We start from the raw sequence: 17,903 nt of genomic DNA on the forward strand, positions 1-17,903 counted from the left end.
GAACCTCTCACTGGACTGAGAGAGGACAACTTCTGAAAGTCTGCAGCAGGCAGTGCAGCATATCAAAAGACTGAAGTTGAAGGTCTTACTTTTTTTTTAATCTTTTAAATAGTTATTTTTAAAATCATCTCCCTTTGCTTTCCCCACTCCCACTTTCATCCACAAAGACCTTGCTCACCTGCAAATAGTTTTTCAAAACTTTACCAGTTAAATTCTTACCCTCTCTAGGTCCTGCCTCAAATGCATGAACATCCTCATGCGAGTATGAATGCTATCTTCTTTTGGCTGCACCAAGCCATTTTCTTCGTCCTCCTTGGGAGGAAACAATGGTTTGTTAAAGTTACTTTTTCGCTTTAATTTCCAGTAATTGTAGATGAAATCTACAGCAAGTTTAGGAAGGCCCAGCTCTGCTGCAACATCCTCCACTTTAACTAATGAGTAAAATTCTTCTTCCAGCTCTCTGAGTTTTTGGGCTCGTAAACTCGTTTTCTCGCTCTCTGTTTGCTTCTGCTCTGACACGCTCTTGGGGTGCTCCTCAACATCAGGCAGCGAATTCTGTTTGTTCTTGCTGTGCTTTAGACAATATGACTTGAACTTGACCTCATCCCCATCATCCAGGATAGTCTTCATTTCTAAGCTATGCTCAAAGGCACAGGTGACATGAAAGGCAGTGATGCAGCTTTTCACGGAACACTGCAGACAAAACAAAAGACCTCAGTTACTAACAGAAAAACAACAAACCAGAAAAGAAGGACATAATTATCTTAATTACATGAAAGTCCATCCCTACAAAACCCTATTTTCTACACAGTCTTAAAAATATCTGTTGATACCTTTGAAGTTGGCTTCACCCGATTTAGTATTTTCTTGTTTGCAAAGTGTTCAACAGAAGGAGTTTTCTGTACATCTCTGATGCACACAGTAGTGGTTCTTAGACATCTCAGCCTTATTGAAAGGAAGGCAATCCAGGCTAATTCCTAAATCTCTGTGCTAGTCAACTAATTTGATAGAAAAGAGCTATGAAGAAGTAGATATCTACTCAGTGGTCATCTGCATTGCAAAGCACCTCTGAACACTGGAAGAACAAAATGCAATACAAAAATTGCCCTTCTGACACAGATTTACCCTGCAGAGTCACTACAGGACAAGTACGTACCTGAATGCAAGCACCAGTTTTCAGTTTGCATAAACTACACACTAGAGCCCATCGACTTGGTGGAATGTGAGACACCTTTGTGATTGGCTCCATCCTTTCTGGGCAAGCAATACTAACCTGTAAACAAAAAAATCAGCATGGAAAACAGTTACCAAAGCAATAAAAACAAGCAAGCAAGATATGTAGGAGCAGAATCATCTCTATTTCTGGGGTGACGGGGGATCACAACAGTTGACTGTACTGGAAGCTGAAGTGAGCTTGACTGGGAATGATTGGCAAAAAACTCCCACTGTGACTGGCCAGAGGCCCTATGTATCCTTGGCATAGATTACCTCTGTGGTAATCTAAGGGCACCATTGGGCTTTTGGGATAGCTGCTGTGGAGACAGAAGAAATTAGACAGCTGAGTACCTTGCCTGATCTCTCAGATGACCCTTCCACTGTAGGACTGCTGAGGGTCGAAGAACAACACAGTACCAAGCGCTACCACAACAGTGCAATACCGCACTAACCGGGACTCCGTGACCCCCATCCATGAGATGATTCATGAACTGGAGAGTCAGGGAGTGGTCAGCAAGACTCACTCACCCTTTAATAGTCCTATATAGCCAGCATAAGTCCACTGGAGAGTGGAGACTGACAGTGTTCTATCATGGCCTGAATGAAGTTGCACCACCACTGAGCGCAGCTGAGCCATGCTGGAATATATGTACATATATATATATATATATAGTATAGTTATAAGGTGTAGGATTTGGGCATGACGTAGATTGTACAGAATGAGGGGTGGATGATGTCCTGTTTCTAACCACCTCACATCATTTCCTGGGGATGGGGGGAAGGGCTCTCTTTCAGTTAGGGTAAGCATGGCAGTTGGGTATTGTCAGTTCCTTCTGTCGCTGAGAGCATAGCTGTTACTGTTTGTTCTTCATATTCCATTGCTGTATCCAGTAAACTGTTCTCATCTCAACCAGTGATCTTTACCTTTGTGCCTCCAATTTTCTGCTCCAGCTCACAGCAGGAGGAAGGGGGATTGAGCAAGCAGCACATGGTTTGGAGTGCTTCAGGGGGAACACTAAATTGGGGAATACCATTCCTAAACCACAACAACCTGTTGAGAGACTGCAGTAAGTGGTAAGTACTTAAGTTTATTTCCATTCCCTTGTGGGGTTTTGGGGGTTTTTTTGGTTTTTGTTTGTTTTCTGTGCCATTTCACAGATGTAACTTAAAAAGGACCAAAATACAAGCTACTCAGAACAACATAGGAACGCTTTCCCGAAAAGTTCCCTCTATAAAAGCCCCAGATCTGCTACAGTGTCTACTTCTGCCAGCTCACAATTTGAGGCAGAACGGATTTATCAGTCAGCAGCCAGGGAAAGCCTCGATTCCCAGCTCTGCCTCTCCACCAAGCACTCCCACTGCAAGACATGATCCTAATACACTCTCCTAACTACAGATTGCATCAAGTATAACTTGAGAAAGAATACAACAAACTTCTCTTACTGCAAAGCACGATATATTCTCTTGTGCTAGTTTTCACATACTTAGTCTGGATGATCTGTTTGTCCCTGGTAGACCAGATAATGGATGTTATTACTAAAAGAAAGAAAAAAATTCAGATGCGCACAGAATACCTTTTCCTGTTCTTTGTTATACTAACTTCCATATATCTATTGTGATGGAAGTTTCTCAACTGCCTGTTGTCTGTACAGGGAAACAAGGACTGTCCTCCATCTTTAGGACACCAAAACGGACAAAAATTATATCTCTAGACATGCCTGAGCCACTCCTGACAAACAGGATTTATCCAAGGCAAAGAAACAAAAACTTGGCCAGCTCTGAATGATCAACATGCAGAACTGGGCCAGTATGAGAATGGCACACAGCAGAAGATTTCAGTGGGATAACTGTGTCCCAAGAACACCAGTCTCCAGAAGCAAGCATTTCGACAGTTACACAGCACTTTTTGAAGAAGCAGTTGTGTGCTTTGCAAGGTTACCTGTCTGAAGCCAAACAAAAATGCTAATACTAGCTAGGAAGCTCTCCACACTTCCTAGAAACAATTCACCTGAACAGGGGCAGACTTGTATTTCCTGTGGTGGGAGAGGGGCATCTTCTCAAAGGGGTCAGACCTAAGAATTCAAAGAAAGGAGGTTCCTAGGTCATGCTCTGTGGCACTATGAGACAGAATAAAGCTCGTTAGTTAAAAAAAAACCAGTTAAGGCTGAGATTTGAACAGTTATTTTGGTTTTTTTAGAAAACTTAAGAGCATTATGCTACAGTAATTTTCATAGACTACCTTCACAGTAAGAGTCACGCAGGGAAATCCAGGTTATGAATTAGTTTAACACGTGATAATTAAACCGGTGACTTTACAAGAGCTAGTAGACAAAGTGGAACTTCCCAGCTTCCTTTTGGGGGTACACCATCAATGACTTGATACACATATTCATTTTAAAACCTGCTTAATCCCCGAGGAGGAAAGGCTTTGCTTCAGCAGACCTCCTCAGTGAGGTAGACTTACCCAAAGATAGCAGAGCTAAGTCATAGTTGCTATGCTCAGAGTAGTTTTGCTACTCTCCTTATCATGCATTGCTTTAAAAATCATTTAAGTAGCTGGAAAAAACAGCTTTTCAAGAAATTACTTCGTTCATCATTTCCACATTTAAAAAAAACAGCTGACCAGCAGTTCATGAATTAATGAATAAATTGACTCAAATAAGATATATGTTTGTTACAGTACTTCACCCTCTCATCTCCCAACTGCAAGCCCACATCTTCTGGAATATAGTCAACCTGCTGCATGGCACTTCTGAAAGCCTTCATTAGGAAGACAGTGAGATGCTTTAGAGAGGGTTCAGCTTTTACCAGACAAGAAGGAGAACACAAGGCAATATGTGATGCCCTCATCAGGTAGAGATGAGAAGCAATTGAACCTATTGTGGCCTTTCTGTAAACTGGTGGAAAAGTGACGACGCTATCCCTGGAATGCCTATAGTTTAACAAATCATGTCCAGCACTTTTAAACATCATCAAATGTAGCTTTTTTGCTTCCCAAAGGAAAGAGCCTTTCATGAACCTAACTTCACCTTGCTCAAAACAGAGCTGGTTACAAGTCACACAGGTGTTTCTGAAACAATATTGTACAAAGATTGACTGCTACCACTACGCTAAGAGGTAAGATTTCCTCTGGGAATTAAGGGATTTTATCAATTTGTCAGGTTGTCTACATTCATTTCAAAAAGAAACCAGAATCTTCAGTGATTTCTTCTGGAGACTGAGTAATACCAGCTTCCACTGTGCTTCCCAGCAGGACTTGGCAATTGACACAGACCTCCTCCCTGTCCCTCTCTGCCCTCTTTAATGCTCTCCCTCCTCCTTCCCCAGAGGAGACTCATGAGGTCAAGAAACATGTATATTGGAAATACTGCCCATTCAGCTTGTAATGCTGGCTGTTGGTATTACCCCACTTTGTAAAAGCACAAAGAGGCACTTACAGAGTCAGGTGCAATTTATTTATACTGGCCTCGTGCCATCTGCACGTTTCTGATATTCAAAGAGAGAAGTCAAGGCAAAGTCTGTTTGAACTTTACTACTCACAGAGGATCCAGAGAGCAGACAGGCCAACTTCTTCATTCCCCAAAAACTGCCACCCCAAGGTAGAAATGATCCATCTGCTGTAAGATGTAGCTGTTTTCTCTATTTCTTCACCTTGACTTACATCTTGACTGCTACACTCCGAAGAAGTTTTAAGAGTGTGCGAAAGTGAAAGCAATGGGTTGTGAAGCCTGCTATCTGCAACTGTCATGCACACGATCATCCCCCTGCTGTCCTCTGCTTCCTTGCTGACCTGCCACCAACAGCTGCAGATCTATGTCAGTGGCTGGGAAGGGCAGCTCAGTGCCACGAGCATGGCCACTCACAACAGGATAGTAAATTTTATCTTTCCTCTACAGCTGGGAGGGTTATCATTTGCTGCTTCAGCTAACATCACACTGACTGACAGAGGATGTAACTGTAATGGGTTATCTAAGGTAGAGAAGGACTTGGAATTTCAAAACACTCAGTATAGGTTTTCTGGCATCAGTGTTTCCTTTTCTTATTTAGAAGAATGCCTTTAAGAAAACATGAAATAGACCACACATTTAGACTAAAGGACAGTAAAGGCAGAAGAATAAATGGTTTTAAACCAACAATGAGCACGCTGTGGAAAGTAAAAATCTTCAAACACCCCAATCAGTAAAGAGAGGATCAAGAAAGCCTCTAAACACCATTAAATCACAAGGAAGGCATGGAGGAAAAAGTTAATGAAGAAAAACTTAATGCATAAGTTAATGAAGGAAAATACCTGCTGCAATTGACTGCAACAATGCTAGACTACACTTGGTGACTCACGAAGCCTCTCTGAACCTTTTGCTAGAAGACAGACATGTTTATAGCCCCTTCCTCTCTGCATAATGCCTTGTTCTACTCTGTTAGGGCCACAAGAGGAAATGACAGTGACTTTATAATTAATCTGTTTCTTTTTGGGGAGTTCTAGCATGCTACTATTTTGGGAAGAGGAAAAATATGAGAATACACATTCTCCTCTAAAGCATCCATACATAGGTCTTTAATCTCTAGGTCTTTCTTCCCCCCTGCAGCATGTAAAGCCACAGTGACTCTCCAGACAGGAACTGATGTGCTGTTTTAGCAAAGATTCACAAAGGTTTCTCTGGTGACTGAATTGTTTTACAAGTGACAATGCACAAGCCTGAGAGATAGAATGAATCCAAGAGGCATTTCCCATCCCTACTGGCAGGTACCATCTCCTCACTACACCCAACACACTTGGCATTGGTGCGAAGGGGAGGAGGTGCCCAAGGCTTGGGATTTACTGAATGGGCTATGGAAGAAGTCGGATTCCAGTTCTCCCACCTGGGTACTCTCCCAGTGGCTTCTCTCCCTCATCAGAGGGAGGTGGACAGGCAGGAAGCCAGTGTGTGCTTCCTGCCCTGCTGTCACCTGCTTCCCAAACCTCGCTGTTCCTCTTCCACTAGTGAGAACAGCAAGGCAATCACACACTGAAAGGACCTCTTAGGAAAACCAGTCTGCTCAGAGTCAGGAAAGCTTCCAGCCAAGTCACGTCCTAAGTACAGGAGGAGAAAAGATTTTTTTTTTTAATTTGAAAATAAATCTATGGGTTTTCTTTCTCAACTCCTTTCTCCTTGAAGGTAGAAGAGATGCCAGGAACTACAAGGAGGCCCAAAAGGAAGAGTGCAACTTCAAAGATAACCTCCTTAAAAAGCAGATATATACCCAAGACAGCTAGGAATTACAGATTGCATCTAGTTGCTAAGTCAAAAAAATACCCAGAATCCCAACATCTTCCTCAAAGTTTTGCATGCATGAGGCTTGGCTGCACTTAGGAACAGAAGGTTCAGAAAATACGGTATCCTTGATGTCACAGCGCTGACATATCTGGCTACTGCCTCACATTAAATCACTCACCAAAATGGACTTGTGAATCTTACCAGAAAGAAAGCATAAATATTCCAAGTGCAAAATTAAACGCAAACTCTATATACCCAAGTGAACATTCCATTTTACAGAATTATACTGTGATGCTAAACTTGATTCAAAATGAAGTGTAAAACTTCATTATGAAACTCTCCATATATGTATACACAGATATATCAAAAAAGCCTTTACGTATAAAATATAACAGAGATAAAAGGTCACATCTCCCCCACTGTTCAGAAAAATTTTAGTTCAAAGAAACCTTAGCTGCAAATCTTAGCATACATCCTAAAGAAATAATGCAAAGGGGGGTTCTTTAAATAAATAATAAAAAAAGCCCAAAACAACACAAAGAAAAAAGTAGAGGTATTTGTGCAAATTATACATGTATCTGAGCACACAAATTTATCAAAAATAAGAGACAATAAAACTGTATTTGTAAGATGCAGCTTACATCAGTAACCCCTTCTCACAGGTCACTCAGGTACCGCAATGTCACTAAGAAGTGACTGCTGAGTAAATGGAGGTGACAAAGTGACTCATTAGTAGAACATAAGCTGGACTCTCTCCCGGTCCTCACAGACTGTGCAGACCCATCAGAGTAAAGCCCAGTATTATGCCAGACAGATACCTAAAATCAGGAGAACATAAAAAGGCAGAGAAGGGAACGAGAAGGAGGAGGACAGAGACAGAAATGAGGTTTTTACCTCTGGAATCCAAAGAGCACAGCTCACATGTGCCCACTTGGTCCCTGTCCTGGTAGCTTTCATGGCACCTCCTCTTTTGGGACACAGGAGGCACTGAGGATGTATTCCCAGGACACAGGTGCGACACAGCCAGCTCCCTTCGGGTACTTTTAAGATTCCATAGCACGCCTTGAAGAACAGATATTGAAATCATTATGTGCAAATTATTTCACACACAAGCATTAATATTCATACAGAGCAAAGCTTTCAAAAAGTAAAGGCACAATTTGGCCTTCACTTAATCCCTCTGTGATTTCTTCACCTTAAAATGAGTCAAGTGATCAAAGAGATAAACAGCCTCAAAAGCAATCTTTTTACCCTGGTTTCTTTTTAGAATGTGTGCTGGTATTACTTGTTTTCACTGTAAAACATATCCATTGTGACTGCTCAACAGCCCTGGTGTTAAGAACCTTCGGTTTCTTCTTTTGGTGATTTTTAAATTTCCAAAGCAAACAACATTGACATTTCTTTAAGTTAGCTTCTGCATTCAGTACTTTTCAAAATCACAATTTCCTTCTGCTAAAAACTTTACACTCCAACAAAATTCTATTCAGATGTGAAGGGATATAAGCTGTTTGACTGCAGGAAGTTTCCTGCAACATTAAATTACTTTTGTGGTTACGGTTCTATGCACTGTTTGATACTTCAAATATTTACATAATATTGCAACAAAAATTATAGCATGTACTGAAATTATGAGGTGCCAGGTCTTATGCCTATATCCCAAGTATTGCTCTTAACCATGTAGAAAATGAGAAATTTCTTAAGTTTTGCTAGGATTGAGAATTTAAAAAATTCTTTCCAATTAAAATTCCTCATGGTTCTTAATGGAATGACAATGGATCCTACTGTACCTACACACACACCTATTAAGCTGAGTGTATCTGAAACAACCGGCTGCCACCAAGGCCTAATTCCACTCAAGCACTCCAAACAAAAGTTTTATCAAAAGGGTGGATTTCAGAGGAAACCTCACCATTTCTGGGAATAGTAACATTGGAAGACTCAACAGAAAAGGATCATCAGTTGTAAATTTTTTCAGATGAAATCTAGTATAAAATTACCACACTTACCTTCTCATCTTTCTAAGATCTCAGTATTTAATATGAAGCAATATCATAAAACACTGCACATTTATGTCAGGCTTATGGAAAGGGGAACTTTCCTGAATTAAATTCGGCAAGACTGACTAACCTAAATGCTTTTTTTATGTGACAATTGTTGTAAAAGCCCAACAGGGGGAGCTGTAATCTAAATTTTACAAGTGTTTTTTTCCTCTTCTGTGGCACATTCCCACCAGAATTCTTTCTGTTACTATAGCAGAAGTGGCATTACACCTAAGATCACATTTAGGGGGTCGGAAGTGGACTGAAACTATTTTCTAATTTAAACCAACTAATAAGAGGAGGATGCCCAGACTACCAAACCAGTAATTTCACAACGTGTTTGAGCCAGCACAAGAGGGTATCACAAAGGAGGAATTTTCTCACACTCCTCCTGCCCTCCACCTCCTAACTGTGTGATGACAAACAGACCTGAGGCTACTTGTTCAACCAAAGCTGATCCAGATTAAAAATCAGATGAGTTGTTGTTATTGTTAGGATTAGCTCTAGCCCAGACACGTTCCCCAGTTGGTTTCAGGCAGATTCAGCGTGGGGAAGAATGAGGGGCAAGGAGGCAACAGACCATCAGCTCAAGCTCAGCTGTCAGCAGGCAACCACGAGCCTTTGACTGCAAATCCATCATTACTTCTAAACAGGCACAAGACTGAAGCAGGCAGCCCAGATGCCGGTTGTACTCCTGTCACCTTGCTGGCAACTCAGGTTCACATGGCTGCTTCACGCGGTGAATCAGATCAGGAAAGCAGCTGGGCTGGCAGCCAGCCCGCTGAGAGTAAGGAGATGACAGGTCCTTTTTCAGCCAGATATGTTTTCTGAGTACTGCTTGCAGTCAGTAGAAAAATACATTTTTAAAAAAACCTTCTTGGTCTCTTTTCAATTCACAGCAAAACCCCCTTCCAGAACAGGATGCACAGAAACCACAGGATTCATATCCCTTTTCTGATACCTCTGACTGACTACACTGAGCTCAGTCAGTGTAAAGTTTTAGCTACTTCTGAAACACTATAAATGTGAGCAACATTCAGACCAAGAGCATGGTTATCGCAGGTGCTGATGCTTTCTAAAAGCGATCACTCTTTAAAGTGCCACACGTGGTTTAAGATGGCTAAATTTGGACAGTCCTGAAACAAGTGATCTTTAGATTTCTCACAAATAGGCAAGCCAGTATTTCCTGCTCTGTTTATCTTCAAAAGCAGGTTTAGTCATAACGGGAAAAATTGCTTATGGTCACAGAGGAAGTACTTGCAAGTCCCAAAACCACATTTTGCATTCCTGTTAGACTGCAGCTGTCCACCTATTAACTAAGCTAGGCCACTTAATCCACTGTAACTGTTGGGGTCAAAAAATTCACCTTAGTATTGCATGATCCTTCATACATAGAAAACTACAGAGTTCTCCAATTAACATTGAATACCAGTTCAAATTCCACACTTGCCTAGGTAAACTTAGACCATAGGATGGTGTCAACATTTCTGCAGGCACTAACCTGATGGACACAAATATTACACTTGTCACAAAACACCATGTCATTCCCATCTTCACTGTCGGGGGACCGGCACACATCACAGATGACATCTTCATCATATTCGATACCCAACCCCTCTTCAGTCTCAATGGCATGATTCATATTCTCATGACAGTGCCGTTCCAGCACTTCAATTGTCTTTTCCATTGTGTTTTCATCTAGGGGCCCACATCCTACAACACAGAAAAGGAAGGGGAATTAGAGGACAGTCAGGTGCTTCTGCTTGAGTCAGAGAAACAGGAAGAGAAAAAGACAATTTCTAGCAACTACTGCAGTAGACACAGCATCTGAAAATAAAAGAAAAATAGAAAAGCTTTTTCACTCACAGACTAATTGTAGCATTATTTTATAAATATCAGCAGAACTACTACTGGAGTAAAAGTTTAAACTGTACATAAACCACAAGATTGAACCTTGAAGAAAACACTACAACATAAACAACAGACAGCAGTTGCTGTAACTGCTAGAGGCTCCCATACAACCCTTCCTGCACCTCCATCACTTTAAGAAACACTGATGACATCCAAAAACCACACAGTATGTTCTTCTGAAGGCTAACTCCCTAAGAAATACAACTTACCAAGAATACTTCATATCTTATAAAGATACAGAAGTTGCACCACCCAGTGCTATCCAGTACACTACTTGAGTGATTAAAGTACGACAGTTATGAAAAGTGCTTTTATTTTTTTTGTTGGGTTTTTAAAAATAGAATAGTAGATAAATATACTGTTGCAATCCATACTATCTGTTCACTTGAACACTAGACATGCTATATACACTCCCCACTAATCAAACTTAGCATAAGAAGGACCAAGGATTTGCTATGAGACTGGTCCTCGGCTCGCAGCTTCAGGATGTAGGCTAAGAAACCCTACAATGCTCATAGCTATAAGAAATCTCCCACCTGCATCTTATCAAAATAATTGTCAAAAATAATGATGATGTTCACAGCTCACTATTTACTTAGACCTTTGAATGTTGGGATATTCATGAGCCATTAATAGCAGAGGCTAATATTTTAACTAAGGCTACTAACTCTGAATCCTCTTTACAAATGATAAACATGGAGATGGAAAAGATAAATGACTACTGTTAAAAAGTGCCTTCTGCTCTTAAACTGTTCTCTCTCATGCCCCTGTATTTTCTCACTTCCAGAATTAAAAGATTTACAGAATCATTCAGGTGGGAAGGGTCCTTTAGAGGGCTTCAGCCCAGTCCCTGGTTCCAAGCAGAGTCAATAGGAAATCCAGCAAAGGTTGTTGCTCAAGAGACATATCTAGTCAGATTTTGAAAATCTCCACAGATGGAGATCTGCTCCACCAAAAAGCTAACAGCTTTTGCTAACAGCATTCCTGTATGCCTGGGAAGTTTGTCCTGGCTTCTACCTCTTACATCCACATCCTTTGGCACTTCAGAGCTGCCTCTCAGATCCCACCTATCAGTTACCTGAATAAGTAGAAACTTGCTCTCCTGAAGTCCAGGACCAGAAAAACTACTTCCTCTCCTCACTCCCCTCAGGATCTCAGTCACCACTATTTTATAGCTATTACAGATAATGCTGCCGTTGATTATCACATCCCTACAGGTTCTTCCTTTTTTTTGGTAACAGCGAATCCAGGAGATGCAAAATATTTCCCTCCTTTGTCCACCTGTCCTTCCTAAAGGATCTGCAATCACCCATGGAATAATACTAGACATACAGGTTATTCCACCATAGTTATTCTAGTGATAATTCCAAGGTTATTTTACATAGCTCACTCCTGCTCATAGCCCTCTATACCAACAACTTGCATGGAAAAAGAATGTTTACTTAGCTGATTCTAAATGGGCTAACATGTGTGAAACTCAATTACTCTGTTGAGAACCCAGCATGCAAGCTCCTCAGAACTCTGAGTTTGTAGCAGTACGTTCAAACTTAAGATATGAAAACATCTGCTTTCCTTAAAAAACCTTAAACTTTTGAAGTCTTAATTTCACCTGGTGTGGCTCTTTCCCTCCTGCTTCAGTCTGCAGAAGTTGCACATGATTTTGGATGTGAAAAAGTTTTTAGGCCCAACAGGTAAAATATAAAACATTAACAGATCAAGCAAGTAATTACTTTAATTACATTTTTATCTCCTGTTTTTCTTAGCATTGGTATTCAATTCTCATTCAGCAAACGTTAAAAGACCTCACAAGCAGACTAGAATTCAAACAGCAGAAATTAACTGCTGCTTTTAAAATTAGAACGAGTTGTGAAATTACCCATTTCTGTCAGCTCTTCATTTAGCTCCTGAAGCCAAAAGATGTCCATATCATCCAAGTCATAGCGACACACAGATTCTGCCAGTTCCAAAATGTTGATGTAACCTGGTTCTGTGGGCTCTTGGCTGGAACAGTGGATGTATTTCCTCGGTCGTGTATACAGTACTTCTTTCACTTTTTCTGCTACAACCCTAGAGTGAAAATAAAACAAGAAATAGTTACAGCTTTTTAAGATTCACCCTTGAAAGACATGAAATATTTGCTATAAGTGCAAAGAAACCTGGTGTTTCACAGACTTTAAACTATCCAGTAAGTGTAGCCACGCTAGGGAGACAAGATTTTGTAAATGTCATTTTTTCACACAAAATGTTCCAAGGTTTGCTACGTACACAGAAACCTTTTTAAAATGTAAGCCAGTGGATACGATTTTCAATTTAACAAATGCTATTATTGCAATGAAGCAAGTGTTTCTGAAACCCACAGGAAGTATTATGCACAACATCACTACAATCTTTGTTCTATATTCCTCCTAAATGATAGAAGGAAATCTCACCAACCGATTTCTTGAAAATACCAGCTTTTTCATGAAAGTTAATTTATTCTACTGTAGTATCTGTGTGTGTGGGAAAAATCTTTGCTCTCCATTTGGGATACACTGTCTACACTTATTTTGTAAATGACACTTTATCCACATTACAATCCATTGTTTTTGTTATGAAAGAAACATTATGATGCCAAGCAAAAATGTAAAGGGGAAAAATCATCCAAGAAACAAGGCAAAAAAAGATTTGTATTCTCAATCTCTCAATTATTTTCAGAGATAAAACTCAGTGTTTGACTAGTTTGATTTTGGAATGGAAAAAATAAACTAGATAAGGTCAATCTTTCTCTGAATTCAATGCAAAAGGCCCTATATATAAAAGGAATCCAGAGAGATACAGAATGGAGTGGTGCCATGCAAGAGCAGCTCTGCATGCTATCTGGAGCTAACCCTCTACAGGACAAGGAAAAGAGAAAAACTGTGGAAAATAAGGCATTAAAGAGGAGGAGGCAGCAGTCAAGCTGTATCCCACATAATTCTTACTGGACAATGTGGGTTCTCAATGTTAACACAAACAATGTTCTTCTGCCATTCTTCCTCCTGCTTCACCTTGATCATTTTTTCCTCTCATTCCCTTGTGAGCTTTTCTTTTCTCTAGTCCGGCCAAATCTATAGCAATTTTTTCTTCTAATATAATACTGCTGGTATGAGATGCAATATATTTATTTTTAATAACTTGGTACTGACAATGGCCTCAGTGAAAATTAAATTATGCTGGCATCAGTGCTTTCACTGGACAATTCATTCATCTTTGTCTTGAAGACCATGCTGGCAATAACATTTCTATGTTGAAGTATGCACAGAAGAGTTGCAGGATTACATTGCTATGTTTTCCTAGTCCAGGTACAGTGTCAGAGAAAAAAAACTATTTATCTATCTCCTGAAACTGAGATCACTGAACTTCTACAATGTTAAGCAGCCGTTTGTGGTGAGAGAAGGCAGAAAGGGTTAAAGCTTTGGCAACAACAGCCAAAATTAAACTGTATGAACAAATGAGTAACTTTAGCAGGTAGCAGTAACTACTGCATGCCTAGTGCTCTATACTATCAAGCTTTATAGGGAAACCTTTTAAGTAATGTGTACAAGGTATGGGTTTATTTGTAATTTATTCAACTTACCATACTCAAATGAAAAAACAGCTTTTAATCTGGAAAAAAGATCTTTTTAAATTCACGATGTAGATACTATAACAGTGTACAGACAGAATGAGATCTGTGGCTGAAGTGCCACAGACATGTTTTCCAAATTGGCACTTGTGTGGCTTAAGAACATGTCTGAAGGCTGCTGCACTGAAGATTTAAATATAACAACAGAGAAAAGCTGACTGCATTTGGACAATCTTTTGAGAGACCATCTTCTCTGAGTTGACATTTTGTGCACATGATCTGTGTCTGATCACCAGTACCTGAGAGAAGGCTGTGGAATAGTTTCGGGACTGGCTGGAACTTGAACCCCTTTCTCCCATTCTTGTTTCCACGTGTCCGCAAAGACATAGTACTCATCAGGGTTGACATGGTGAGAATCTGGTAGTTTCATGGCACTAATGAGATCCTTGCGGAACACCTGTAGGAAACACAGGAGCGAAAAGAATGATTTGAGAAAGAGCATTGTGCTAAAGAAAGCAGTATGTTTTTTTTTAACCTACACTGAAACAATGCACATACCTGATAATTTTTTTAGAGAGTACCAGCACAAACAGGTCAATTGGAAACTACCTATATTATTAACTCTTAGCATATTAGGTGCAGTATGACAAGAAGTTTATACTAATTCAAAACCATGCTCCTGCCCGACAGTTAATCAGAAGGAAGAAGGCTGTTACAGGAGACCAGGAAGAGGGAAAAGGATGCCTACATCTGATTCAAGACTCTTCACCCTATCACTTTCAATTAACTTATTCTACTTGCCAGACTGTAGGCTTTAAGCCCAACTTAGTTACAAGGTAGCGTATCCTTTTGATTCATTCAGTTTAGCTACTTCAAACTGTCATATTCATCACAGGCTACCAACAGTTGCCATGGCAAAACTGATGCACAGGCACTTGCTCATTTATTAAAACCACTTGACGTTTTAGTGGTCAGGATCTCAAAGATCAAAGATGAACAGCTGCCTTTGCTGAAACACGAGACCTGTGCTGCTCTGAGCCTAAGCAGTCTCAATGCAGGCAGAGTGACACAATCCAGCCCCGGCATCCTTTAGCAAACCTGTACAACGAGACACCACCCTCAAACAAAGCAAACCCACCAGTGACAAATCTCCAGCCATAACATTCGACTCTTGGCTCATGAGGATTAAGTTTTTACAAGCACACAAACATGATTATCAGTCATCTCAAGACTTACTTAATGTCAGTGTCTGTCTACTACAGGTGCATACACTTTAACTAAAGGGCATATGCGTCCTTTGTGGGCTTTTGATTTTTTTCCTCCACTGCTACACTGCACCAGCTTAATGTTGATAAAAGCAAAACAGTGACTGTGGCTTGGTGTTAGGGAGACATCACAACTAATTAACTGAATTATCGTAATGAGAAATCATATCCTCCAAGGGCAATAAAATGAAATGGAAAAATATCCCTGCAATAAGCTGTGACAGGTTGAACTCTCTTCTTACTAATTCAGTTTTATAGCCAGAAGAGTAATAAAATAATCTCAGAGCCAAATATCTTCGTGTACCCTTTTCAATTTGACAGCACCAGACCGGTTATGCCTACTGCAAAAATTCTCAGCTGTTCTTTGAAATCATCAAGTAAACATTATTTTAAAAGGCTCTGTACTAAAAACAGGTATTGAAATAGGCTGCTGGTGACCTGGAACTCAGTGTTACTTCATTATGTCCTACAGCTGCATCTCACATAGGTTGCCAGGAGAGCAAGCTGACCAAGGGAACTCAAAAGCACAGACTCAAGGCTCTCATATTTGCTACTAATGTGTTATCAGCCTTGGTTCATAACAGACTGTTCACTGCTGCCTTCTGTGTAAAACTCCTCAGGTACCTAGCAGACCTGTATTACAATCTGAATAACAAGAGCAAAAGCATTAAGACTACAAGAAGCTGGGGTTTTTTTCAGGCAGTATGTCTACACACCAAAAATAAAATAAAAAATTATTTATTCCACTTAAAAGGCCTCTTAGTTTTCTATGTTACAGGTACAGAGCCATGACTATGAGAAACACTACCATGGCACAATCCCAAAGAACACCGGTAAGAAAAAAAAAAAGTCTGATAAATGAGAAATGCAATGACTGGTTTAATTATCAGAAAAGATATTCCTCAGAACTTATCTGAGCTAAGTGCTTTACAAACTACCTTTTAAGCCACTGACAGAATATAGAAGTGGAGTACTTCATATCAAACCCACTATTTTTTAAACACTACATGAAAAGTGCTATTAAAGCCATCAGTATTCTAACTACACTGCTTAGCAGCAAGTCTTCTGATCATCCATTATGTATGTTAACTGTATCATCTTTATTTTTAGAGCACAAACCCCATGGAGCATGGACTTCTTTTGGGTTTCTTTTGACTGTTGTACAGTACTGACCACACCATCACTACACCGCAATATTAAGTTCTCCGCTTCAGATTAATAAAATTTATAATACAGGTACCACTTAAGGTCAAAAATTTAACCAATAAAAACATGCTGAAACCTTAAGAAACCCCAAAACTCAACTTAGGCTTCCTAAGAATTGCCTGTTCATACTTGTGATAAGTCCAATTGAAGATTTCTTGCAGACACTTGAATCATTACAATCTCTAGCTCCCATCATTCATCATTTCTTCACATGTGGCCAAGCAGGGTCTTCCAACAGTAAAATATTCTCAGAGGACAATGTATGAGAATACTCACTCTATTTCCTTCTTTGTGGAAGTAAACCAGAACACCCAGGGAACCCAAAAAATCTGTCTGACAAATCAAGTAAATTCTACTTCAGCAGACAGCCTCAAGGCTATGAACTAAGCCATCTACACAAAGAGCAGACACACCTTTAGGATTCAGATAGCCAGGTTTTCCTCATGGTTGTTTCTTTTTGGACGCTTATTTGAAAAACAATGCAGCTCCTTTACTACGCGCAGAGAACGCAGAGAACAACAGCTAGTCCACTCCACAGCACATACTCTCCTCTTGGCAAGGACCACCTTCACTTCCAGTGAGGCCATGAAATGCAGTGGTCATCTTCCAGTCACCCAAAAGCAGGTCTACTTCTTACCATAAGCAAAGCACAAACCTTCAGCTTTAATACCTGTAATATCATACATATTGAAAATACCTGAAAAATGAGCATGCCAAGTCTAGGCTAATAAGGTATTCCCATTCAGACACATCACTCCTCGAGAGCAGACTCAGCTCGTGCTGAGTATCTTTACCAGGACAGAGAAGGGCCTTGCAGAGCTGAGCTACAACCAACCACAGCTAGCACAGCCAGCTGCATACACACACAAGTGGGAAACTCCCCACCACTGAGAGCATTCCACAGGAGTTACTCTTGTGGCAGTGGGATTTTTAAAAAATATCTTTAGCAATTGAAAGCATGAAAAGTCAGAGTTTTAGCCTTGCCTACCATGCAAGACTAATTGGTCTGAACTTGCCATTTCATTTTGCTGCCAGGAATTTTTAGTTTCAGCTGACAACAGTGCAGCACTCAGTGAATGACATCAATCAGAAATGTGTTTGCTTATGTCATCATCATTTAATCTTAACCATTTCAACGAGAACTTCTATTACTTATTTCATGCTTTAGAACTGGGGCTTAAATCTAGAAGAGAACACCTTGCTATTTAGTCAAGATTAGCTTTTTGCTAAGCAGTAAAAGTCTGCCTGGATTTGTTGAGGAATTAAGAACTTCCTAGGCACCTCTGCAGAGACACACTGCCGTCTTTAAAGCTTCTGAAAGCTAAATTCTACAAAAATTTTCCAGAAATATGGATGCTCTGCTCCCCCCACAGCACTAACACACCAAGCAACAATGATATCACGGAGCTGTGGAATGAAGATATGGCCCAAA

General features: G+C 40.2%; 1 protein-coding gene across 2 annotated transcripts in view; it reads right to left on the reverse strand.

Moving 5' to 3' along the window:
* LOC127479708 (regucalcin) overlaps window positions 1-17,903 on the reverse strand; it is an 83,735-nt gene that overhangs the window by 26,156 nt on the left and 39,676 nt on the right. For both annotated transcript variants that reach the window (XM_051807000.1, XM_051806999.1), the window contains 6 exons: window positions 14,300-14,457; window positions 12,294-12,484; window positions 10,008-10,219; window positions 7,362-7,529; window positions 1,157-1,273; window positions 220-693 (listed from right to left, as the gene is read on the reverse strand). In XM_051807000.1, the coding sequence (XP_051662960.1) occupies window positions 220-693; window positions 1,157-1,273; window positions 7,362-7,529; window positions 10,008-10,219; window positions 12,294-12,484; window positions 14,300-14,457 (1,320 nt within the window). The remainder of the gene's footprint in view (window positions 1-219; window positions 694-1,156; window positions 1,274-7,361; window positions 7,530-10,007; window positions 10,220-12,293; window positions 12,485-14,299; window positions 14,458-17,903) is intronic.

This window comes from Manacus candei, unplaced genomic scaffold (genome assembly GCF_025592945.1).
Source record: "Manacus candei isolate 608988 ecotype Guabito, Panama unplaced genomic scaffold, ASM2559294v1 h1tg000069l, whole genome shotgun sequence".
NCBI classification, from domain to species: Eukaryota; Metazoa; Chordata; class Aves; order Passeriformes; family Pipridae; genus Manacus; species Manacus candei.